Raw genomic sequence first — 24,628 nt, 5'->3', positions numbered from 1 at the left:
AGTCTCAGTGAGGAGCGTTTTCCCCAAGTCTTGTGATCAACTGTGGAAAAATAACTGGTTAATCTGACAGTTGAAACCTCAGAAGGGTGTTAAGAAAAAGGTCTTAGGGAAAAAATACCAAAAGTGAGAGCAATGTCGTATTTCTTCCTACTCACAGCAGAAGAAAGAGCAACAATTTTGTACATACAGCTTGTAAAACTTCTCAAAACCATACCTACATTTCTAACCCTAACTTAAAAATTCCTGCTGTTGTTCACCAGAAACTCAAGATCACCTAAATCGACAGAAGCTTTGATATTAAATGTGATAAACTCTTCATAAAGATCCAGGTATCATGCTTAGTGCAGTGTTGTTACATAAGTACACAGTAACTATTAGCTTTGATGATTATTGGAAGAATTAAGTATGACTGCCTCCTGAACCGTCTTCATATATAAAGAAAGCACAGTGGACTGACTGATAGCTATTAATATAAGAATTGTAATATGAAATTAAATTGACTCAGGCTAAAAAAACTATGAAAGTTTTAAAGATTCTCCAATAAGTTTATTTTGCACACATTTTGTATTTTGTTTTACTGGTTTACACTGTAATGAAGAGGAAAATGTTTATACAGATACAATTTTGAACAATGAACTATTATATTACTATAAATTCAGATTTTTAAAAACTATTTCATATTGGGGTTCAGCCAATTAACAATGTTGTAATAATTTCAGGTGAACAGCAAAGGGATCCAGCCGTACCAGATTTACTTTATTTTTAACTGACCTTCAAATTGCAGCAGCTCATGAGTTTAGCTCTAAGTAGTCTTGCCATCCTACCCGACTTTGTCACGGAGTCAGACGGCTCTGACATACACACACACAAGACATGTAAACAGACACAAACAAACCTTTTATAAACAAGTCTTTTATAATGTAAATAATTGTTCCTGGTTGAAACTTTATACCCAGTTCCTGTTTTTTCTGAAATTCGGGTATTCACATTTATAGAGAACAATATTTTAAAAGCAAAGAGTTTTTCTCTTTGAAAACTCAAGCAATTCTGACAGCAATATTTTTCTTACTGACCTAAAAAGAATGAAATATGGAAGGGGAAAAAAATCACTGCAAATGATCAAAACAGAAGGGTACTAACTATATACATATTTAATAGTGGAGGCAGACATTTATAAAGTATAGATTCCGTTGAAAATATTGATGTTCAAACAGCTTTGCACTCATTGCCAAAACCTTCTCAATTAAAATTAAAAATGTTGATTTTTTTTGTAGGAAGATACATTAATTCTTTGAAGTCAGAATGAAAGAACTGTCATTTAATTTCTATATAAAGACTGCTTGAATATACAAAGTATCAAATATAAACAGTAGTGTAAAAAGAAAATAAATTGGCAGAAATAATTATTCAACCAGTAGCAATAATTAAGACCACCATTTGAAAGATCTTCTATAAACAAAGAATGCAAAAATATTGTTCTAACTTTTTACAGCACAGAATTGAATTCCATCCTAATTCATTACTATTACACTTCTTTCTTCTTCAGTATTAGTGGACCCACATTATCTCCTGTCAATTCATTGTGTTTATTATGTGAACCATCACAGGCAGGAAACTAGAAAGGAAAAAATTGCAGATGTTATTTTTCAAATGAGTCAGTAAGTAGAAATATTTTTGACATGCTCTTATAAAGAAAGTCCATTACTTTGGGAGAAAAAAAAACAGATAGCTTTTCTGAGCAACAGATATATTCTATAGCTAACTACCTTCCAATACTATGGCAAACCTAACATTTAAGTATTTCATTATTTGGCAGATTTTAAAAGCTTTGGATGATTCCATACAAGTCAATATGATAGTCTTAAAGGGAGATCAAAATAAGCTCCTATTTTTTATACAGCTCTAACTCTGAGCTCACCTTTTCAATTATTTTAAATTTTTAAAGGATGTAATTTAAATTCAAATTAAATTCTTTCATGTTTTCTCACTATAAAACTTATGCACACTATAATACTTTAAAAAACATTATAAAACATATTTTTAAAAACTTACTCATAAGTAATAATTAACAATTTGGTATCTTTTTTCCTCTATTTACTATGTGCACTCTTGTATTATACCATACTGTAATCATTCCTCTATTATCAGATATCTAGATTGTTTCTAAGATTTTGTTATTATAAATGATGCTATGATGAACATTATTGTTCTTAAAGTCTCAAATAGCCTATGACCAAAGTAGCAGAAGAAAACAGATCTCATCAACTACTTACAATGTATCATTCCAAACTCCTCCTCCTTGTCTATTTATTTGTTCTTAATTGAAATATAATTGATTTACAAATTGTCGAAAATACTGCTGTATAGCAAAGTGATTCAGTTATACACATATATACTCTTTTTTTAAAAAATATTATTTTCCATTACAGTTTATCATAGGATACTGAATAGTTTTCTGTGCTGTACAGTAGGACCTTGTTGTTTATCCATTCTATATATAAAATCTTTATCTGCTAACCCTCACCTCGCACTCCACCCTTCCCCACCCCCCACCCCCTTGGCAATCACCAGTCTGTTCTCTGCCTTGATTCTCTGTTTCATAAGTAGGTTCATCTGTGTCTTATTTTAGATTCCATATATGATATTATATGGTATTTTTCTGTCTGACTTAATTCACATCATATGATAATCTAGTTGCATCTACCAAATTCCTTTTTAATTTCCATATTCAAAATCATCCATAATTACAGCTGCCATTCACTAGCTCATACTACATAGAAGGCACTGTACTATACATACATCATCTCACTAAATCCTCAAAAATTTCTGTGATATTAACAGATTAAAAAAAACTGACAGAGATTAAGGATTAAGTAACTTGCTCAATTAAGTTTCTGTGCTGCTCTAACTTTCCTAATGTAGGAAGTATATTGATCAGAAGAGGCAAACTTTAATTTATAACAGATTTTCAGTGCTGAATACTATGGAAAATTCTCTCATCTCACAGAACCTCAAAACCAGGGATTTAAGAAGCAAAACCATGTTAACTGCACAAAATTTTAGTGTATGTGTAAATGGACATCTTACCGTCTTAGAACGCCAACACCTACAATAAGCTGCTTTAGTAAGGCACAAATCTTCGATGTTTATTTCATTCACCACTTTGGGATTTTCCTTTTGTATTTTAAGATTAATCAAGCTATCCTTCTGTTGCTTTTTCTTCGGGAGGAATGGACGAACCGCAAGGTAGCCAAGTAGTGCGAGTACGCCAAGGAAAGGCAACAACCGAAGCCATTCTGAAACTAAAATTACAGATTTGTTAAGAGTCTGAAAAAGGACTCAAATAGGGATGGACTGGGAGTTTGGGGCTGACATGTACAGACTGCTATGCTGTGACCAACAAAGAGCTACTGTAGTCTAGTTAAAAATGAAACATAAATATTTTAAAATTAAATAATACATGTAAATTACCTAGGTCAATACCTGTTGCATATAAGTACCAAATAACTGCTTATTCCAATTGCTAATGATAAATTAATAAACTTTCATTGATTCCCCCCCCAAAAAAGGACCTATTGTAAATAAATTTTTTTTCCAGTTTTAAAAAAATTTTATTATTTTTTTTTTGTGTGAATTTTTTTAAAAATTTTATTTAACTTTACAATATTGTATTGGTTTTGCCATATATCAAAATGAATCTGTCACAGGTATATATGTGTTCCCCATCCTGAACCCTCCTCCCTCCTCCCTCCCCATACCATCCCTCTGGGTCGTCCCAGTGCACCAGCCCCAAGCATCCAGTATTGTGCATCGAACCTGGACTGGCGACTCGTTTCATATATGATATTATACATATTTCAATGCCATTCTCCCAAATCATCCCACCCTCTCCCTCTCCCACAGAGTCCAAAAGACTGTTCTATACATCAGTGTCTCTTCTGCTGTCTCGTATACAGGGTTATTGTTACCATCTTTCTAAATTCCATATATATGCGTTAGTATACTGTATTGGTGTTTTTCTTTCTGGCTTACTTCACTCTGTATAATAGGCTCCAGTTTCATCCACCTCATTAGAACTAAAAAAAATTTTTTAAAGAACTTAAATAGCATGTCTCACCCTTCAGCTAATTCTTTACTTCTCACTCTAATTTCTTACCTTATTTGTAAAACTGTGAATAAATATCAAGGAACCAGTACCTAGGACCACTTCATTTTATTTGTGGACTGCCTTGAGACTTTTGAAACTGGAAAACAAAGTTTTCAGAAATAAACCCTCTATCCAATACCCTATCTCATTATCCTAAGTATATTTGTGTTTAGTTTTATTTCAGGAATTACAATCACCATAATTATAAATAAAACTCAATTTTATATGTTTAGAAAACATTTCCACCATGTCTAAAATCACACAACAGAATTTCCTGTAAACTATTTACCACTGATTTATAATTTCAGACAGAATATGTCTTCAGTGCTTTAATTTACATTTTTTTGTAAGGCATAGTGTGATTCCTATAGAAAAACCTAAATGTTGTGTTGTGTAAAAGCTATTTTAAAGAGCTAGGTGAAATTTTCACATACTAAATAATCTCATTATTAGATACATCTTACTTCATAAGTATTAATTAAAGCCTCTTGTACTCAGCACTGTTTTGGGGGATAGGAAATATAAGTGACATAAATGAAATGTTCTCTATGTCTGCAGAGAGAAACACAGCAAGGAGGCAAAATATTTATATTTCAGCATGCATTTATCAAATGTTGGCTAGTACACTGCCTCTTCTGGGTTCCATAGGGAATCCCTTCTGACCTTAAGAGTTATCACTTGTCATCATTCACTGAGTGCTAACCTGACACCTTGCTAATAAGCACTGTAGCTTAATGGAGAAAAAGAAAAATTGAAGGTCATATGCTAAGGCATGCTAATAACTGTTAATAATAAATGAACAGATCATGCTAAGAGTGCAACTATAATACCTCAGTTAACATTGTGTTAACTGAATTTAGTAGGCACCATTATTATTCCCATTTTTCATGTGGGTAAACTGGAGCTTAACCCAGGAGAGTAAGTACAAAGCCTATTCTCAGTCACTATGAATGAAATTCAACAGAGCCAAAATTTTATCTGTTCTTCTCTCAGTAAAACTACTCTCCAGAGATAACTGTTCTTACTATTCAACTATTAAAAGGCTGGCTTAATACTAACTCTTCCAAAACGAAGCTATTTTTGATATAACACCATGCCAAAGGTTTGTTATGAGCTCTAGATGAAACAACCTATTTACATATGTGCAGCACCTATAAGAGTGCCTGGCACAGAGAAGGTAAAAGTGAATGGTAGTTTTTATTAAGATTATGAAAAAACATTTTGCCGACTCAACCTGACAATACTACATGGCAGAAATCTTTGGGGATATAATCTTTCAGTCACCAGAATGAAATTCTGTAAGGGTAAGATCTTGCCAGTCAGGCTGATCTGTTCTAGTCTCTTAACAAAAGTGCAGACACTCCACAGAAACACTCTGAGTGAATTAACATTCTGAAAATGACAAAGAACTGCTTCCTGGGGTGAAGGGTCTATTTATAGATCTTTGCTATCCAAGACCGTAACCACTAGCCACACTGTTTTGTTTGCACCCAGGATTTTGTTATAATCAGATATGGTAAGACAACAGACATGGAGACAACTGCCTTGAAAGAAAAGTTTACTTACAATTCACAAGAGGAGGGAGCACAACAGGCCACCCATGACCATATAGGTAAGTATGAGGCTTGGTCAGGAGCAAGGTGAGAGAAAAGGGCACAAGCCTTTATTGTGGTTTACAGAAAAGGCAAGGTAAAGCACAGTGAACAGTTTAGTATTGGCCTGAATAATTTCAGTGGGCTTTGGGCTAGAGAGGTAGTCCCTAACTGTCTCATATCTGGCCTTGGGTGATTTAGGGCAGGGTGAATACTGCTTGGTAAGTGAGAGTTAGATAAAGGTGTTTGGAGTGTAGGCTTTGGATTGGTTGGTTTGCATATCAAAAATATGCTCACAAGCAAGTAGTTTACTATCTTTTGGCATCAGCTAGTCCGGGGAGTGGGCAAACCTCCCTGGCCAGCAAGGTCCCCAAGATGTCCAATTATCATAAAAAATAGAACATAAAAAACATGACTAATACATGTGGCTATTTAAATAAAATTAAGTAGAATTCATAATTTAGTTTCTGAGACACACTAGTCACATTTTAATAGCGCCAGAGCTATTATGTGTGGCTATGCTATGCTATGCTAAGTCACTTCAGTCGTGTCCGACTCTGTGCAACCCCATAGACGGCAGCCTTCCAGGCTCCCCCATCCCTGGGATTTTCCAGGCAAGAGAACTGGAGTGGGGTGCCATTGCCTTCTCCATATGTGTGGCTAGTGGCTACTATGTTTGATAGCACAGAAAACATTTCCATCATCACCAAAAGGCTTTTGGATGGTGCTGCTGTAGACCAGGTTTCCACAAAGTACCATGTCTATGACATGGGAAGGCTACTTTGACAGTGTCAACACCCACAAATATCCCATCCCTCTTGTACTTAGAGCCAGCCAAAGCTACTGATTACCTAGTGGCAGGTTTCCTGTGTCCTTTGCATGAGGGATTCCTTCTGTCTGCCGTGCCTTTCTACTTGTGGTCTACCTGACTCATTTATGTGGACCCTTTAAAACTAGGGTCAAATACTGCTTCCTGCAGAAAATTAAAGTGAAGTTGCTCAGTCCTGTCTGACTCTTCGGGACCCCATGGACTGTAGCCTATGAGGCTCCTCCATCCATGGGATTTTCCAGGCAATAGTACTGGAGTGGATTGCTATTTGCTTTTCCAGGGGATCTTCCCAACCCAGGGATGGAACCCAGGTCTCCTGCATTGTAGACAGATGCTTTACCATCTGAGCCACCAGGGAAATCTTTCTCAATTTCACAAAGCAAATCAATCGCTCCTTCCTCTGCTTTCAAGCCCCTTTTCCTCATTTTCTTTTATCATACAAAGTTTACAAAGTTGATTCCTCCATAATCCTACAGGAAAAGGAACTCCACTTCCTGGCACAAAGTAGAACCTCATAAATGTTTTATGAGTGACTTAACGAATGAATGAATTTAAGTGACTTAATGAACGAATAAATGACATCTAGAGTGTAAATGTCAGTCCCTTTCTCACTCACATTGTACTGTAATTATTTATTTACACTTATCTTACAGATCAGGCAATAAATGTCTTAGACTGTTATTGGCCCCAACATCCAGTACAATATTTTGAACCAGTACTTATTCAATAAATGTTTTTGAATGTAGTATAACATTAAGTATTATTATGTATACTACGAAATTTAAAAGTCTCAAGAGGTTGAGTAAATCAAAGTCAAAAAGTTAAGAGAATGAACATATAAAGATGATAACCTCAACTTAGATTCTTAAGTTTAACATTCCCTATCTTAACCTACAAATCTCAGGGAATAAATAGAATGCTGTTTTAAAATTTACTTCAGAAAATTTTCTTCTTTCAACACTTAATTCCTCGGTAAAACATCGTAGGAATACAGTGATGAAAGGTACTATTATTTCCTACAACAAAATAATTTATACAACAGTCTTATGTGGGAAAATTTACTTTTAAAGATGACAAACTTCAATTTAAGTACAGGAAAAATTATACAGGAAAATAATACAGCCTATAAAGCTCAATTAAATCATTTAAATTATATGTTAGAGCTGATTTTTGGTAAATATGAAATACAGAATAAACAAGAAATTTTTAAAAAAAATTTAAGATTGGCTATTTCTTATGAACCTGTTTAATATATATTGAGCTACGGCAGATATATTAGGTCTGTAAAGGGAAATCTACTACCCACTAATTGTTAGGTTTAATGTGTATTTTGTACAGTACATTCTAAAAATGTTTAAGGATTACCAGAAATAGCATTTAATTTATAAAATCTGAAAATTTTTAAAAAGTATAAAAAATAAAATAACTTGTAATCCCACCAGTCAAGAATTGGTAACACTGTTCATTTCTATTTTGCTCTGTTTTTTCTTACTTTTCAAAAGGTTGCATATAATGATCCCATAAAAATAACACTGGTAACTTGATTGCTGATAATTTCATAAATATTTTCTAATGTTTTCTAATGTATCAACATGGGTAAAACATAGAAATGACTTCACTTCTGAACTATAGAAAGATGAAAATAAAATATTTTTAATGGATGGCTTTACTATTACCACGTAAAGACTACTTAGGACCAAAGGGCCAATAAAATGAAATTAATAATCAATTTTTCCACTCACTGCTATAAACAGAACAGTGTCCCAGTATCTAGAACATTGCCTGTCCCACAGTAAGTGCTCAACAAATACTTGATGACACGAGGAATTCTAAATTGCAGAGTGGTTACATGGAAGAAAATGTTTTAAATGACATCAAAATTGTTCTTCATAAAAGCTTTTTAATTACACTGACTTTTAAATTTAGTTGGTCTACCTCGGAAGAGGGGAAAAAACTTTTTTTTCTTTAAAAAGGGGAAAAAACTTTTACAACTTACAGTATGTAAATATTTTCCCAAAGTCTCAAAAGTAAGTTTTCTGAAATAAAATTCTTTAATCTTTTAAAAATAAACTTTATTATTTACATGTTAATAAATGCAACTCTTTAGCTTGAACTTAATCATTTATTACACTTTCCTATTAAGAAAATTCATCTTTTGTTCCATTTCTTAAAAAAAAAAAAAGGTAAATTTACATACAATAAAACAAACAGATCTCAGGTGTTTAGCTCTGAGCTGTGACAACTAAAGACACTGTTTAGCCTCCACTGAGGGGCTTCCAAAGTGGCGCTAGTGGTAAAGAACCCTCCTGCCAATGCAGGAGACATAAGCATTTGATCCCAACTAGTTGCTTCAGTCATGTCCAACTCTTTGGGACCTTATGGACTGTAGCTTGCCAGGCTCCTCTGTTCATGGGATTCTCCAAGCAAGAATACTGGAGTGGGTCTAGGCTTCTGGGGTAGCTCAGCTGGAAACCCCAGTTCAATTTCTGGGTTGGGAAGTTCCCCTGGAGAAGGAGTGAGTAGGCTACCCACTCTACTCAAGTTTTCTTGGGCTTCCCTTGTGGCTCAGACAGTAAAGAATTCACCCACCATGCGGGAGACCTGGGTTTGATCCCTGGGTTGGGAAGATCCCCTGGAAGAGGAAATGGCAACCCACTCCAGTATTCTTGCCTGGAGAATCCCCATGGACAGAGGAGCCTGGCAGGCTACAGTCCATGGGGTCACAAAGGGTCAGACACAACTGAGCAACTAAGCACAGCACACAGCCACCTTCAGTCTATTTCCTGGACACTGATTCCTACAGACAAAGGCTTTCTATAAAATTTTTGAGATTCATGCAGTAGATCAGTAAATCATTCTTTTTTATTACTAATCAGTACTCCATTCCATGAATACACCATAATTTGTGTATCCACTCTCCTGATGGTGGGTACCTGGGCTGCTTCCAACTTGGGATTATTATGAATAAGGCTGCTATGAACATGCTTGTATAAGTCTTTCTATGGATATATGTTTTCAATTCTGTTCTACTTCTTTAATTCTTTGCTCAAAACTGGTACTTTCTAGAGTTAATCCTCTTGAAAGTGTCAGCTCTGACATATTTGTGTTACTCTGGGAAAAATATTACAGTCCAAGGATTCATAGCTGTAAGAGTAAAACCATTACATTTCAAAGAAACTAGCTTTTTAAGTGGGGAAGAACTACTATATTCAGTTTCACAACTAGCTTTTCAATCTAGAAGTAAACTTTTTTGACTTTTGAATGGGAAGCTTTTTGTTATTCTATTTTAAAAGGTTGTATGACAGGGAAAGCTTTTTTAAAGGTTAATATATTTGAATACAATATACTTTCAAAGGGGGAATTATACTAATTTACCTTAAAAGCCTCACTGTTAACAATGTAACCCAAACAAAGACAGGTTTTTGACAAAGTTGTCTTGACAGGTAAGGGCTGTCTATAAATACTGTACAGTAATGAAGGATCTCCAAGTGTTTACTAAGAATGCAGAGTCATCATGAGAGAGTCAATTGCTTTAAAACACCACTGGATCCAAACAGGGAAGGAAAAACAGGCAACAATAATGTGAACTGTAACTTTTTTTTTGCTCTAATTATCATAGAGAAGAAATGAAAATATTTTTGATCTGGTAGACATTTTAAACAATTTATTTTGAAAAGTTATCTTCCAGGTTTTTATTTCAACCAAAAAAAGGTCTAAGATGGATTCTAAAAGTAGTTCATTCAAGACATCCAAATGTCATTAGCTAATACAATCTAATCAAGAGACGCAGCTCAGAGAGGAAATTGGTCTTTGAAGTTTTTCTTCCATAGTGCTCCACAATAGATTCTGCAACTGTCGTATTATCATTGTCCAGTGCAAAGCAGACTGTCTCATTTTTTGTAATTATTACAAACATCATTTCCTAAACAAATGGACATTACACTGAGAACTAAAATGTAGACACACTGTAATGCGACAGGTTAAATACGCACTATAAAGATATTTATCAGAGTTGTCATTATTTCTGAGAATCATTCTTCACATTAAGTATTTAAGAGCGTCAAAGAAGAAACTACTATATATTATTTATTCAAGAGGGAAAAGGTTTAGGTTGAGTTTCCTTAATGCCTTAATAGGAATTAAATATTCGTTGACAGAATTTCTTGAGAGGGAAAAAAAAAGTTTGAAAGTCTTCTAGTCATTAAGTCAAATATCATACCTTCCAGTCTCCTTCATCTACACTCTATTTATGGAAAACTTTAATATAAAACCAGCCACATTCAGAATCAACACACATAATTAAGGTTAAACTGGGTTCACCCTGGTGGCTCAGGGTAAAGAATCTACCTGCAGTGCAGGAGCTGCAGGAGACCTGGGTTTGATCCCTGGGTTGGAAAGATCCCCTGGAGAAGGAAATGGCAACCCACTCTTGCCTGGAGAATCCCACGGACAGAGAAGCCTGGCAGGCTACAGTCCATAGGGTGGCAAAGAGTTGACTTAGCATGCACAGGTTGGCATGGGAGTAAGGGGATTTTTTTTCTTTCTTGACTGCTAAAAACTCATCAGTTAATTTACACAAATTATTAAGAAAGTAAGTTGGCAACTGGGAACAAATGTCACAAAATGATTGTATCTTTTTGATGTATTATTACCATTTAATGAATACATTTAAAGGTGTAATTTAAAGAGAGAAAAAATTGGTATAGGGCTACTTACCCACTGAACATTAAGAATAAAATATATATATTAAAAACATTCAAAACTTCCAGCTGCAGGGAAATGGTTAGGCCTGCTGCTGCTGCTAAGTCGCTTCAGTCGTGTCCAACTCTGCGCGACCCCAGAGACGGCAACCCACCAGGCTCCCCTGTCCCTGGGATTCTCCAGGCAAGAACACTGGAGTGGGTTGCCATATCCTTCTCCAATGCATGAAAGTGAAAAGTGAAAGTGAAGTTGCTCAGTCGTGTCGGACTCTTAGCGACCCCATGGACTACAGCCTACCAGGCTCCTCCGTCCATGGGATTTTCCAGGCAAGAGTACTGGAGTGGGGTGCCATTGCCTTCTCCGATGGTTAGGCCTACTGTGATGTAAAAAAAGGGGAGAAAAAGTCAAAATTTTACATAATTGCTGTAATCCATCAGAATAAAATAGTAAAATCAAAAGAGGACTAAGATGTTTACAAACTCTTGATCTGCAAGCATTTTCATCTTATGTTACTTTTATGTTTCTCCTTATGTATAGATTTTTTTTAGTGTTTATTACTCAGTTACCTGGTGGTTCAGACAGTAAAGCGTCTGCCCTCAATGCGGGAGACCTGGGTTCAATCCCTGGGTCGGGAAGATCCCTTGGAGAAGGCACCCCACTCCAGTACTCTTGCCTGGAAAATCCCATGGACGGAGGAGCCTGGTAGGCTGCAGTCCATGGGGTCGCAAAGAGTCGGACAAGACAGAGCGACTTCACTTTCACTTTCACTCAGTTACCACTCTTTCTATTCAATTACATGCTTTCTGTCAAACCTTTTAACACCTAAAAATGTTAAATTTTCACAATCCATTTGTCAACAAACCAAATGTCTGTGATTATTATTTAAAGAATCTCTAGATTTAGACTAGATTTAGACCTAGTTTACCACATCTTACCTATCCACCACCAGACACCGCCTTTTGTTTTTTTTAAATCTCTGAGAGGGGATAGCTCTCACAGCACCCTATTAAGGTAAAGCATTCTCTAATTAAAAAAAAAAAAAGAATTCCTTTAACATGCAACTAAAACCCATGTTCAAATAACAATCACTAACTTGGCCCTAGTTGTCTTCTGGTCTACACAAAATACATCTTATTTTTCTTCTACCTGTCAGCCTTCCAAATACTGCGTTTTAAGTCAGCTACCATAGATGTCTAAACTGCTCCAGAAGCAGCCCTATTTACCTCAAAATTATCTTAATTCATGCTTACATTCCCTGGTAATCAGTCAGAACATATGAGTTCAATGTTTGCTTTATCAATAACCGGCTTCCCCTCCCTCCTCCCCTACCATCATCCTAATCAGTCCCTGAGTCTGGTTTACCCATATGTCACTTGCATTGTAAAGCTCAGAACCCAACAATATCTTCCAAGTTTTGGCAGCATTCGGGAAATGTTCATCTTTTAGATATGAAATCCCACGCTGTGGGTTGTATTTTGTAAAGGAGGGAACTTAAGTGCAAATGTTACATGTCATCAGGAAATTTCACTTTCTAATTTTTGGTCTGTCATGCCAGCAAAAGTATCTTTCCTCCAACTCAAGTAAACTAAATTGCTTCCAGGCCCATAGTTACGGTGATGACCTCAAATGACCCCGTGACAGGTTGACACTCCCCCATGGAACTGGAATTGTCTAATTTTGTTAGTAAATAAAACCACCAAATACATGTGTATGTGTGTTTCTCTCTCACACAGACACACCCACACTATGTGGGTCAAACTCAGCCAAGAGCTGGGACGGCCTGATACACAGAGCCTTTGAGCCTTGGATAACGACTTTTCCTACTTTAAAATAAACCAGCAACCTTGCAGGGAGCGACGGAGATGGAAAAAATGGGCCTGTTCCCAACTCAGCACCTTCTCTGCAAAAACCTGGTCTCTCAACACGGAAGGACACTGCAGACAGACACGAAGATAAGCTCAGGGGGCCGCCAAGTCCCAGGATGTGGCCTCACACACACTCTGAGGATGCAGTGCCGGCGCGTGCCCACCTACTCCGCGACTGCAGTGAGAGTGGCAGTGGGGGTGCTGTGCTCAGTCCTGTCCGACTCCTTGCGAAACCACGGATTGTAGCTCACCAGTCTCCTCTGTCCACGGGATTATCCAGGCGAGAATACTGGAGTGGGATCCCAGGTCACGCGCCACCCGCCAGGCTCCGCCCCGCCCCTCGGCCGAAGGACTTTCAGATGCCCGTCCCCACCCTCCGCGTGGAGAAGCCTGCAAGGATGGGGACTGGCTGAAGGCCAGGATTACCTGTGAGTCGGGCGAACCCTGTAATACTCTCGGGCACTGGAAGCCGCTTCAGATACGCGGGGAGCTGCACCTTTACGATGCGGGCCACGCTCTCCAGCACCATCCTGGCCAGCGGCGTCCGCTCTTCGCCCGACACCCGCGGCTCTCCGGCGGAGCTGCTGCGCCTGCGCCCAGAGCGGAAGCGGCCTACCGGCGCTCTCTGCCGGGGCCAGGCCGGGGCGGGGCTGGGCGCCTGCACTGAGAGGTGAGCTGCCGGGCGCCGATTGGCAGCGGGCGGGTGACGTGCGCGCCCCGCGGAGGCCGAAGGGGCGCGGGCGGCGGTCGGGCAGCGAGGCCCGCTTCTGAGTCTTGAGGGGAAGAGGGCCTTCACGGTGGGCCTTTCACGTCCGGAGGCCCAAGAAAGGATACTGTGTCCAAGGAAGTAAAGCACGTGAGAGCACTGTGTAACCGGAAGGTGCCTTTCAAAAGTGAGTTTCTCCTGGCGTCGCTTTTTACCTCGGGCCCTCTTGTCCCAGCCACGACCCCAGAATTGAAAATTCTCCTTAGAGCAGCCTTTCCCTCGAACCCCCGCAGTGCCTAATTTCGCTGTCTCCCCTCTACAAATCTTTTTTTTTTTTTTTTTTAAAGAAAGAAGATACCTAAACTAGGCACTGCTCACAGCCTTGCTCTTTGGCTATTTAGTGCCATCTTGCTCCGAGGCCTTGACTCAGACCAGACCCGTTAGAGTCCTTACTTAGATATCTGTTTTCAGTAGATAATTCTTCTTTCCTACTGTAGATCAATTTTTTTTTCGGTTAACTAAAACTGGGAACGTGGTAAAAGAATATGAAGATTTAGGGTTTCCTTTATTTCATGTTGTAGGGCTTCTGCTACAAACTAAAGTATCCTTGGAGAGCTTTAATTTTTATTTAGGTTTATTAACACCGAAAAAACAGAGAAAGGAGATAGCTTCAGTCCCTTGAAGCACCTTCCTTGACATGACTGTTTCATGTTTTTAAAGTAAAGTATCCGAAGTAATGCACTTGCTGATGGCATGCTGTGTATTTGTATCTTAATAACCCAGCCTCATTTCCTTTCTGAACGCTGCTTGACCAATAACATAGAACAATGAACTGCACAAGGGCCAGTATTTCACCTTGTATGATTTAAAATGTAACAACCAATTGTTAACATGTAAGTTTAAAATTTTTTTTCTCTTGGTATTTCATCTTAAAGTGAAAAGGAATTTTTTTTAAGCAACTTTTCATTCTCTGGACTGTTTAAATTTAATATTTGTTATCGTCCTTCACTAAAAAAATAATCATCAGTAAGATAATTAATTGAAATCTAGATAAATCGGTTTTCTGTCATTTTACCCTGGTCAAAATTGTCAAAGTAAAATTATAATGGAAATTTCTTCCAAGATGTTTAGAACAGATTCATGTTCATGAGCTCGGGTAGTATAGAAGATGATAGACTACGTGATGATTGAAAGGTTGGTGTTTACATTCAGATTACTTTCAGTTTACTCCTGGGAGCTTACTTTTGATTTAGTGAAAGAAGGACCCTGGAGCTTGTTTATCCTGAAAATGATGATCTCAACGGCCTTGTCCTTAAGACTGTTCTGTTGGGAGGTGGTTGAGGCAGGGTGGTTTGAGGGAGTGGGGCCATTAGGCGAAGAAAGCTTAGAGAGGCCACTAAATATTCGTTTCTTATTTAGAGGCTTTGTTGTCCTGACAGGAGCAAAGCAAGCTGTGTTGAGTGAGATCCCTAAGGCCTCTAAGAAGTTTTTCTTTAAAGGATTAAGAGATACATACCTCAGTTAAAAGGTATGTAATAAAATGCTCAAGTGCCAAATGACCAATTCAATGTAACCAACAGCCAGATCCACATACACAGAATACACCAAACACACCATAGAGTCTCTCTATGTCCCTACTAATCACATCCCCTTACCACCACCACCACTGTTCTTCCTCTACATGTTCTTACATCATATAAAAGAAATTATCCTCTGTGTAGTTAAATTATCCTCTATGTAGTTCTTTTGTGACTGACTGCTTTGAGCAGTGGATAGCTGTTTTACTATTTCCAAGTATAAGAAATGCAGTGAATAGAAGTCTATATGGTTGAAGCATTTTTCTTTTTTTGTCTTAAAATTTCAAGATGTGTAGACATATATTCGGAGAAGGCGATGGCATCCCACTCCAATACTCTTGCCTGAAAAATCCCGTGGACGGAGGAGCCTGGTAGGCTGCAGTCCATGGGGTCTCGAAAAGTCGGACACGACTGAGTGACTTCACTTTCACTTTTCACCTTCATGCATTGGAGAAGGAAATGGCAGCCCACTCCAGTGTTTTTGCCTGGAGAATCCCAGGGACGGAGGAGCCTGGTGGGCTGCCGTCTGTGGGGTCGCACAGAGGTGGACACAACTGAAGCAACTTAGCAGCAGCAGACATATATTAGCTATTTCTGATGCATTAAATAATTATATATATGTATATATATAACGTATAAAAGGAGATAGTTCCTAACCCCACCAATTAAAAAAAAACCCTTATTGTGCATTTTAGGGAACATTTTCTTACATTCCCTTTGCTTTAAATTTTAAGTCCTGTTTGGCTTTATTTTTTAATTTGCATTTCATTTCCACCACCCCACCTTCTTGGCAGAACATAAAGTAGAGGAGCTGAAGGTAATTGTTACAAACAGGAGTGGCAGGTTTATCTGACCACCTTCTGATGTTGTTAAGTTTCTAAGTCACCTCCAACTCTGTGACCCCATGGATTGCAACACACCAGGCTTTCCTGTCCTTCACTATCTCCTGGAGTTTGCTCAAACTCATCTCCATTGAGTCGGTGATGCCATCCAACCATCTCATCCTCTGTCGCCCCGTTCTCCTCCTGCTCTTAATCTTCCCCAGTATCATCTTCTGATGTAATACCCAACAAAATGTGGGGTTTTAAAAATTAATTAATTTGGCCATGTCACATGGTGTGAGGGATCCCCAACCAGAGATGAGACCCACACACCCTAAAGAAACTTGGAGTCTTAACCACTGGACCACCAGGGACATCCCCAAATCTGGTTTTATTATAAGTGTTTATTTCTTATATTTAGATCTCATCTTTTTGCTTGGAAAATCCCATGGATGGAGGAGCCTGGTAGGCTGCAGTCCACGGGATCGCTAAGAGTCAGACACGACTGAGCGACTTCATTTTTACTTTTCACTTTCATGCATTGGAGAAGGATATGGCAACCCACTCCAGTGTTCTTGCCTGGAGAATCCCAGGGACAGAGGAGCCTGGTAGGAGGCCGTCTATGGGATCGCACGGAGTTGGACATGACTGAAGCGACTTAGCAGCAGCAGCATCTGTAAAAGACTTAGTTATGATCAGAAAAAGCCAGAGAAAATAGTATGTCGATAAGGTTAAAGCAGTTATTAGTATTAAGAATTTGAGTGAGCAGACTTCCCTGATGGTCCAGTGGCTGAGACTCTGTGCTTCCACTGCAGGGGGCATGGGTTCCATCTCCGGTTGGGGAACTGGGATCCCTCATGCTGTACAGCCCCAGGTTGGATAGGGGAAGAGTGAGGATTGGTAATCCTTTGCTTGCTTTATGTCCTAGCTAGGCCCAAATTTCTATTTGCCTTACATGCTGTCCTGGAAACTCATCTAGTTCTGTGAATTCATATATGGTAAGTAAGTTGATACAGCCCAAATCTCTATTTCCAGCCCAGATTCTCTAGTACTAATCCCAAATGCCTCCTGGGCATCTTTGGGCATCTTTGTCCATTTTTTCTATCGCTTTGCTCATCTTTTTCATTGATATATGTTTTCTGGATAATAATACATTGTAGGTTGTATTAGTTGCATGTCATCCTCCAGTCCATGCCTTTTCTCTGGCGTTTGTTATGGTGTCTTTTTTTACACTGAAATTTAGTTTGAATTAATCAGATTTGTTCATCTTTTCCTGTATATTTTTTGCTTTGGGTGTCTGATTTAAGAAATCCTCTCCTAAAGAAAAGAAGTCATTTCCTATCTCCGAATCACAAAGATATTCATCTTTTTGTTAAAAATTGTAAACTTTTATTCTTCGTATTTTATTCTTTTTTAACTCAAACTACTATTTTTGTGCATAAGGTAGAGATCTAATTTATTTATTTCATATATAAACAACTAATTTTTCTAGCAGCAACTATTAAATAGTGTGACTTTTCTTAAGTTTGTAATGTCATTGATTTCAAATCAGGTTTCCACACATCCATGGATTGTTTTTTCTTTACCATTGGTCAATGTGTATGACCTCTACTATATTACCACACTATCATAATCACTGCAGCCTTATTATAAGTGTTAATACCCAGCAAGATATTAACAATGGTTAATATTCACGTATTTCCTTGGAAATGCCAGATTCTTTCCCACTGTATATGAATTTCAGAATCATTTTATTAAGTTTTATGAAAAACTTTAATTTTACTGAAAATTTCACTAGGGCCTCAGTTTCTCTTCTGTAATATGCTGATAGTAATGGTTGTTATGACTGAATTAATTTTTTTTAGTGTGTGTGCTTAATAAATGGTTATTATCACCAGTATCATCATCAATGAATGAGCATTATTCTGGCTGTGAGATCTTAAATTCAGAAATCCTATCTTCTAACCACAACTTGCTATATTTGTTTATACATTGTCCACTCTGTTACTCCCTCTAACCTTATTCTTTGACTTCTTCAATATATTTAGTGTTGAAACCATTTCTATTTTTCTAGCTGTCAGTTCATTCCTGGCTTTATTTATTTTTTTTCCCATTCCTCACAAAAGTTGCTCCAAATCTTCACCGTTCTTTATTAATTACTTATTAAGCCTTCTAAGTTGATGCTACCAGTCTTATTTTGTGCTCAGATGACCTTGATTTTTAGTTACTGGAGATTTTTTCCTCACCATCATCTCTGAATGTAGCTATAATTCCTCCTGCACTTAGCATCTTCCCAGTCCTTCAGGTCTACCAGCTCCCTATGCTCTAGAACTGATCCTCTAAGATCTTGTTCCATCAGTTATCTTGCCTCAAATGTTCATTGTCTTTCTCTCTACTGGTCCTATAAATCGGTGATTTCCAGGTTTTCACATTTCACCAGCCAATACATTTTTAAATTATGGAAATAAACATGGGTTTGCCAACTTTTTATTTTGTCAAGAAAAGATATTTTAAAATAGTATAGTAAACAGCAAAAACTGACTAGCATCTACTACTGGAAAGTAGTATAGCATAATAGTTAAGATCCCAAGATTCTGGAGCTAGACTGTTTGGACTAGAATTCTGGCTGTGCCAGGGTAGATTATGTAACCTATAAAATGAAGATAATACTTACCTCTTAAGGTTGTATGCTATATACTAATTCAGTGAGTTAATATGTACGAGGCAATTGAAACAGTACCCGGCACATAGACGTGCACGATACTGTTAGCATTTATTTTCATCATAATTATTATTTTTACATCACCATCAACACATCTTTTTCTCTTGCAGCTGCATCTTGTTTTGTTTTTTACGGTGGTTGCTCTAGGGTTGCACAATGTGTGTGATAGTACAGTGTGCCGGTGCTAATCACATGTGGCTCTTGTGGCGGGGGTGGGTAATTAAGATTGCTCTAAGTATAAAATGCTGAAGGGGACCCCACGCTGATTTCTGGAGCTTTTTTCCTGTGTATCTCCCGCCTTTCTCTTCTCTGTAAAGATAACAAGTAGAGAGACAGAGTAGATTGTTCAAGTTTAGAGAGAGAAAAAACAGATTTCATATGATTCGTACAGAGATGAATGTGTTAGACTTCTCAGTAACAATTCTGGAAGCAAAAGGGTAATGGAGCAATGCTCCAAAATTCTGAAGGAAAATTACTTATAATTTAGAGTTCTGTACAGGCCATGCTAAAATAAATTATTTTCAATCCTAAAAGGTCTCAGATATGCAGTTCACACATCCTTTCTAAAGAAACTAATGAAGGATGTGTACCACTTACATGACAAACCAAGAAGAAGTAGGACATGTGATCAAGGGAATAAGCCCAAAGTAAAAGAAAAGTAAAAGGAATTGCAGATTGACAGACTGGAACAGTAAGATGAAATTAATGGGATACTTAATATGCTTGAATAGATTGAGAGGAGACTTACCCTCCTGGGCTCAAATGGATGATTATTACATGAACAACTAACCAAATCTTTTTTTAAAAATAATTTAAACCTGTTAGTTTATGTGTTAAAAAAATTTTAAGGGATAAACAAAACTTTTTTTAAAAGAGGATTTTGATTTTGGTGTTTGGCATTTTTATACTTCCCCTTTCTTTTGAGGAACCACGTTTTAACTGCCCTCCCTTACCCACAGCGTTAAGAGGAAGAGGAAATGCAGCAAACTGGAAATAAAAGCAAAACTAGAGAAACAAAACTGGTATTTTAAAATTAATAACAACTGGTAAAACTTTAAAAATCATTTTCCGAAATACTTGTGGTGCTTAAAACAAACAATATACACAAGCACCTAATAGAAAATTCCTAGAGACATGGTAGAGTGAACTTGGAAAAAAGGCTTTTTATCCTGTAATAGAATCTATGAGTGTGTATTGAGATGCCACTTTTTCAGTCATTGACTAGGAAAAGATTATAATTTAAAAGTAAATACTGGAGAAGGAAATGGCAAACCACTCCAGTATTCTTGCCTGGAGAATTCCATGGACAGAGGAGCCTGGCTGGCTACAGTCCATGGGCTCGCAGAGAGTCGGACACAGCTACAATACACACACACATAGAGATCAAAATAACAGTGGCTTAAATAAAGTACATTACTTTGTTTAAAAACATACAAAATCTATGTATGCAGATATAATAAAGAGTTTGATTCTATATAGATCTTTGAAGTTTTTTTTAGAGGCCACCTTTTTGCCTTAGAAACTCCATGCTTACTGTAATCTTACTTATTTGGCAGCATCGTGTCTTAGCTGTGGCACGCGCTTGGGCTTCCCTAGTTGTGGTACGAAGGCATTTCTCTAGTTGTGGCATGCTCCCTGCACTGGAAGCTTGAAGTCTTAACCACTGAACTGTCAAGGAAGTCCCAAGAAATCCACTTGAAATATAAAGACACAGACAGGTTAAAGTAAAAGAATGGAGAAAGATCTACTATGCTAATACTAATCAAAAGAAAACTGTAGTTGCTGTATTCAGACAAAACAGACTTCAAAACAAGGAAAATTATCAGCGATAGGAAAGGGCATTACATAAAGAGGTCAGTGCTTCCAAAAGATATACCGGCCTTTAATGTGTGTATGTCTGACAACAGAGCATTAAAGCAGCTAAGGCAAAACCTGATAGAACTGCAAGGGGAAACAGACAAATGCACTATTATACCTTGAGAATTCATCACCCCTCTTTTAATAAATAATAGATCTAGCAGGCAGAAAATCAGTGAGGATATATTCATTAGTTGAACTGTGTAGTACCATCAGTCAATTGGATCTAATTGACAGCTATAGAGTATTTTACACAGCAGCAGCAGAACACACATTCTTCTTTAGAAAGATAGACATTTGTCAGTATAAAAGACAACTTGTATGCAAAAGATATAAACATAGTTAAAATTAATAGACATAGACTAAAAAAAATGTGAGGTTTAACATCTTTAATATTAAAAGAGCTCTTTAAAATTCACATCAAGGGAACAAGCAATTCTGTAGAAAATGGCTGGGCAAAGAATATGAATTCAGCAAAGAATAAATCCAAATATGAAAAGTCACTCAAAATCAGAAGAAATCACGATAACACAAGTAAAAGTAATAAGACGCCAAATTCAGGCCTATGTAACAGATTGGCAAGCCATTCATTAACTAGTCTTTATTAAGTGCCTGTTGTGTGACGGGCTCTTGGCTAAGCACAGACCTACTGTAGTGCTCACCAGATCATTGTGAAGCAGATCTTATCCCTGTTTTACAGTTGAAGAAAGAGGATCAGATAGGTGAATCGACTAGACAGAAATCACATAAAGGAATCTGGGGAAATACTAGAACTATTTTTCTTTTTCTTTTTGAGGAGTAATTCATTCAAATGGTAATGTGTGTGTATGTGTGTGTATCTAGATAGATAGGTATTTATGTTTTGAGTTGAAGCTTCCCCCCACTTATCTGTCATACACCCATTTCCTGTGCCAATACTACCTGTCTCACAACCACTTTATTAGTTTCTCATGTAGTTCTCATAGCTTTTTTTATATGAGTTTATTCTCCTTTTTATTTAAAAAAAAAAACAAATGTTATAATAATGGGCTATATTTGATAACTCAGTTATTTAAGTAGCTCATAATGAGAGTCCTCATCCTTTTAACAGCTGCATAGTATTCCACTATGAATAAATTCCACTACAGGAATGCCAGAATTTATTTTACCAAGCCTTTACGATGGATGTTTGCTTTGATTTCAGTCTTTTGGCTTTGAAAACAACGTGGTAATGGGTAATACTGTGTACACTTTTGCCTCACATGTTCAACATTTCACAGAAATAAGATTGTTCCATCAGAGGGTTTGTATATATGTGTGATTTTGCTAGATACTGCCAGATTTCCCTGTGTTATATAAACAAGTAACTGCACCCACAGCATTTTCATTACAGTATGTTATTGAACTTTTGGTTGTGGGACTGATAAGTGAAAATGTTTAATCTTGCTGTAGTTTTACTGGGCATTTCTTCTATTATGAAATTAAGTGAGAATCTTTTCAGACTGGGCAAACGTTAAATGACCAATAGCACCTGTTGCCAGTTGGATCCAAGTGAAAAGTTTTGTTATACGGTGCTGGTATAAATGGGCTTCCCAGGTGGCGCTAGTGGTAAAGAACCCTCCTGCCAATGCAGGGGACATAAGGATGCGAGTTTGATCCCTGTATTGGGAAGATCCCCTGGAGGAGGGCACGACAACCAACTCCAGTATTCTTGCCTGGAGAATCCCCATGGACAGAGGAGCCTGGCGGGCCACAGTCCATAGGGTCGCAAAGAGAAGGACATGACTGAAGTGACTTAGCATGCATGCACGCTGGTATAAATGTGAACTTTTTCAACCTGTTTGCAAAACGGTCTGGCAACCTGTGTTAAATGTTTTAAACTGGAAATATCTTTTGTCCTAGCTATTTCTTTCTTGGGAATCTGTCCAATAGGTATAAAATATGTAAGTGAAAGTCGCTCAGTTGTGTCCTACTCTTTGTGACTGCATGGATATATAGTCCATGGAATTCTCTAGGCCAGAATACTGGAGTGGGTAGCCATTCCCTTCTCTAGGGGATCTTCTCAAGCCAGGGATCGAACCCAAGTCTCCCGAATTGTGGGTGGATTCTTTGCCAGCTGAGCCACCAGAATACTGAAGTGGGTAGCCTATCCCTTCTGCAGCAGATCTTCCCGACCCAAGAATCAAACCAGGGTCTCCTGCATTGCAGGTGGATTCTTTACCAGCTGAGCTACAAGGGAAGCCCTTAAAATATGTAAGGATCTAACTATAAGAATATTCACTGTAGCATCATCCATAGTATCTAAAAACAAGTAGCAAAGTGAAAGCTCATTATTAGGAAAATGGTTGAGTGAATTACAGTTTTTGTATCCAACAAAAGGAATAAATTAAAGCAGTATTAGTTGAATTGTGATTTCCACAAGATACTACTACTAAATGAGAAAAAGCAAGATGAAGAAAAGTGTGTATAATGTGATCCCAGTCTATAAGTCAGCAGCAGCAGCACACATAAATGTTTACATATTTGTGTGTGTGTATGTTTACACTCAAAATATTTATATTTGTAGATATACATATATACATGTGTATTTGTATATAACTATATGGGGGAAATAATGGAAAATACATATTACTTGGGATATAGGTTTGGTTGCTTAAAGGCCAACATAATAACTTAAGATGAAAGTTTATTTTTTTTCTCTTGTAACATTTCAGAGATAATCAGTTCACGATTGATACAGCAGCATTAGGTGTTAGGGATCCACCCTCATTCTAGCTTGTTAATCTGCTATACTCAATATGTGGCTTCTATTTCATGGCCTAAGATGGTTGTTTCACCTCCTGCCAAGATATATCTGAGAATGGGAAATGGAAAAACAGTATACCTCTTCTTTTTAAGGGCATGTCACAGAAGTTGCAGCCATCATTTCCTCTTTTGGCCAAAATGTAGTCACATGGCCAGACTTCAAGGGAGGCTAGGAAATACAGTCCTTGCCTGTGTGGCAAAGTCCTAAGTCAAAACTTGGGAGTTGTAATACTAAAGGAAGAAAAGAAGAAGGGACATTGAGAGACAAGATCAGTCTCTGCCACAGCAGACTAGATTATCTTCCTGCGCTATGAGTCAATCACAAACTTAATGGCTAAAGTCAATAATGATTTATTATTTCTCACCATTCTTTGTTTTGACTAGAAGTTTTTCTGTTGTTTCTTCAGGGCTCATTCACGTGGCTCTCTTCACATGGTCTTTCATTCCAGACTTACAACATAGAGGCCCAGGGCAGTGTTCTAGAAGGTGACAAAGGAAGCTGTAGAGCCTCTCTAGGCCTCATCCACAGAAGTTGCACTAAGTCACAGCTACTGCATTCGGCGGTCAAAATAAGTCACAAGGAAGGCTAGCCTAGACTCAAGAAGTGGGGAAATAAAGTACCTTTTGATAGTTAAAGTGGCAAAGGCACATTGCAAAGAGGCACAAACAAAAGAGGCATGATACACTGGGAACAAATATTGTAACAATCAAACACATGACATTTTTATACTTACATGTATATGTAAATTTTTGTTTGTCCACATAGTCAAAGAAATATAAATAAGTATAATTAGTTAAGCAAATTCATGGTGTGCAGATATGACAAACAGGACCACATCACTCCCTTATTATTGCTTTACAGATTAAAGCCCAAGCCCCTTGACCTGTACCATTTCTCCTATATTACAGTATCTCCCATGAGATGTAATGAAAACCAAGCAGAAAGATAAGTCATTTCTAGCTGAAGTGGTTGGACTTCAAGTTAGTTGTGGAATCTGAACCAGGCCTTGAAAGAAGTGTCTGAATT

At 37.6% G+C, this 24,628-nt stretch overlaps 1 protein-coding gene and 2 long non-coding RNA genes across 11 annotated transcripts in view; 1 reads left to right on the top strand and 2 right to left on the bottom strand.

The window, feature by feature from the left end:
- Window positions 1-524: 524 nt before the first annotated feature.
- On the bottom strand, window positions 525-13,732 carry CISD2 (CDGSH iron sulfur domain 2). 2 transcript variants are annotated; one of them, XR_015165743.1, is made up of 4 exons: window positions 13,561-13,732; window positions 11,567-11,645; window positions 3,088-3,302; window positions 525-1,615 (listed from the first exon to the last, which is right to left on the bottom strand). XR_015165743.1 is itself a non-coding variant. In XM_086406856.1 (3 exons), the coding sequence occupies exons 1-3, from the start codon at window positions 13,661-13,663 to the stop codon at window positions 1,526-1,528; spliced, it is 408 nt and encodes a 135-aa protein (XP_086262982.1). In that variant the 5' UTR covers window positions 13,664-13,732; the 3' UTR covers window positions 525-1,525. The 2 variants fall into 2 exon arrangements, 1 of the variants encoding a protein (XP_086262982.1); XM_086406856.1 differs by lacking the exon at window positions 11,567-11,645.
- LOC147371050 (uncharacterized) overlaps window positions 13,465-24,628 on the top strand; it is a 35,218-nt gene continuing 24,054 nt past the window's right edge. For 6 of the 8 annotated variants that reach the window (XR_015165751.1, XR_015165750.1, XR_015165748.1 and 3 more), the window contains exon 1: window positions 13,865-14,027. This is a non-coding gene — a long non-coding RNA (uncharacterized LOC147371050). Of the gene's footprint in view, window positions 13,805-13,864; window positions 14,028-15,279; window positions 15,369-24,628 lie in introns of those variants that run through there. The other 2 variants (XR_015165749.1, XR_015165744.1) reach the window with 2 other exon arrangements.
- LOC147371051 (uncharacterized) lies at window positions 23,466-24,192 on the bottom strand. Its single transcript, XR_015165759.1, has 2 exons — window positions 23,967-24,192; window positions 23,466-23,832 (listed from the first exon to the last, which is right to left on the bottom strand). It is a non-coding gene; the product is annotated as an uncharacterized LOC147371051 (long non-coding RNA).

This window comes from Bos grunniens, chromosome 6 (genome assembly GCF_055505025.1).
Source record: "Bos grunniens cultivar Pamir isolate PY7600 chromosome 6, Bosgru_T2T1.0, whole genome shotgun sequence".
NCBI classification, from domain to species: Eukaryota; Metazoa; Chordata; class Mammalia; order Artiodactyla; family Bovidae; genus Bos; species Bos grunniens.
Note: the sequence above shows the minus strand (reverse complement) of the source record. Positions and strands in the feature narration are given on the sequence as shown.

Bases quoted from the DNA above. Each gene is read 5' to 3' on its own strand.
- CISD2 (XM_086406856.1), bottom strand. From the start codon at position 13,663: ATGGTGCTGGAGAGCGTGGCCCGCATCGTAAAGGTGCAGCTCCCCGCG. The intron at 3,303-13,560 runs GTAATCCTGGCC...CTGTAATTTTAG, and splicing joins AGGGTTCGCCCGACTCACAG to TTTCAGAATGGCTTCGGTTG. The intron at 1,616-3,087 runs GTAAGATGTCCA...TTTCCTTTCTAG, and splicing joins GGTGTTGGCGTTCTAAGACG to TTTCCTGCCTGTGATGGTTC.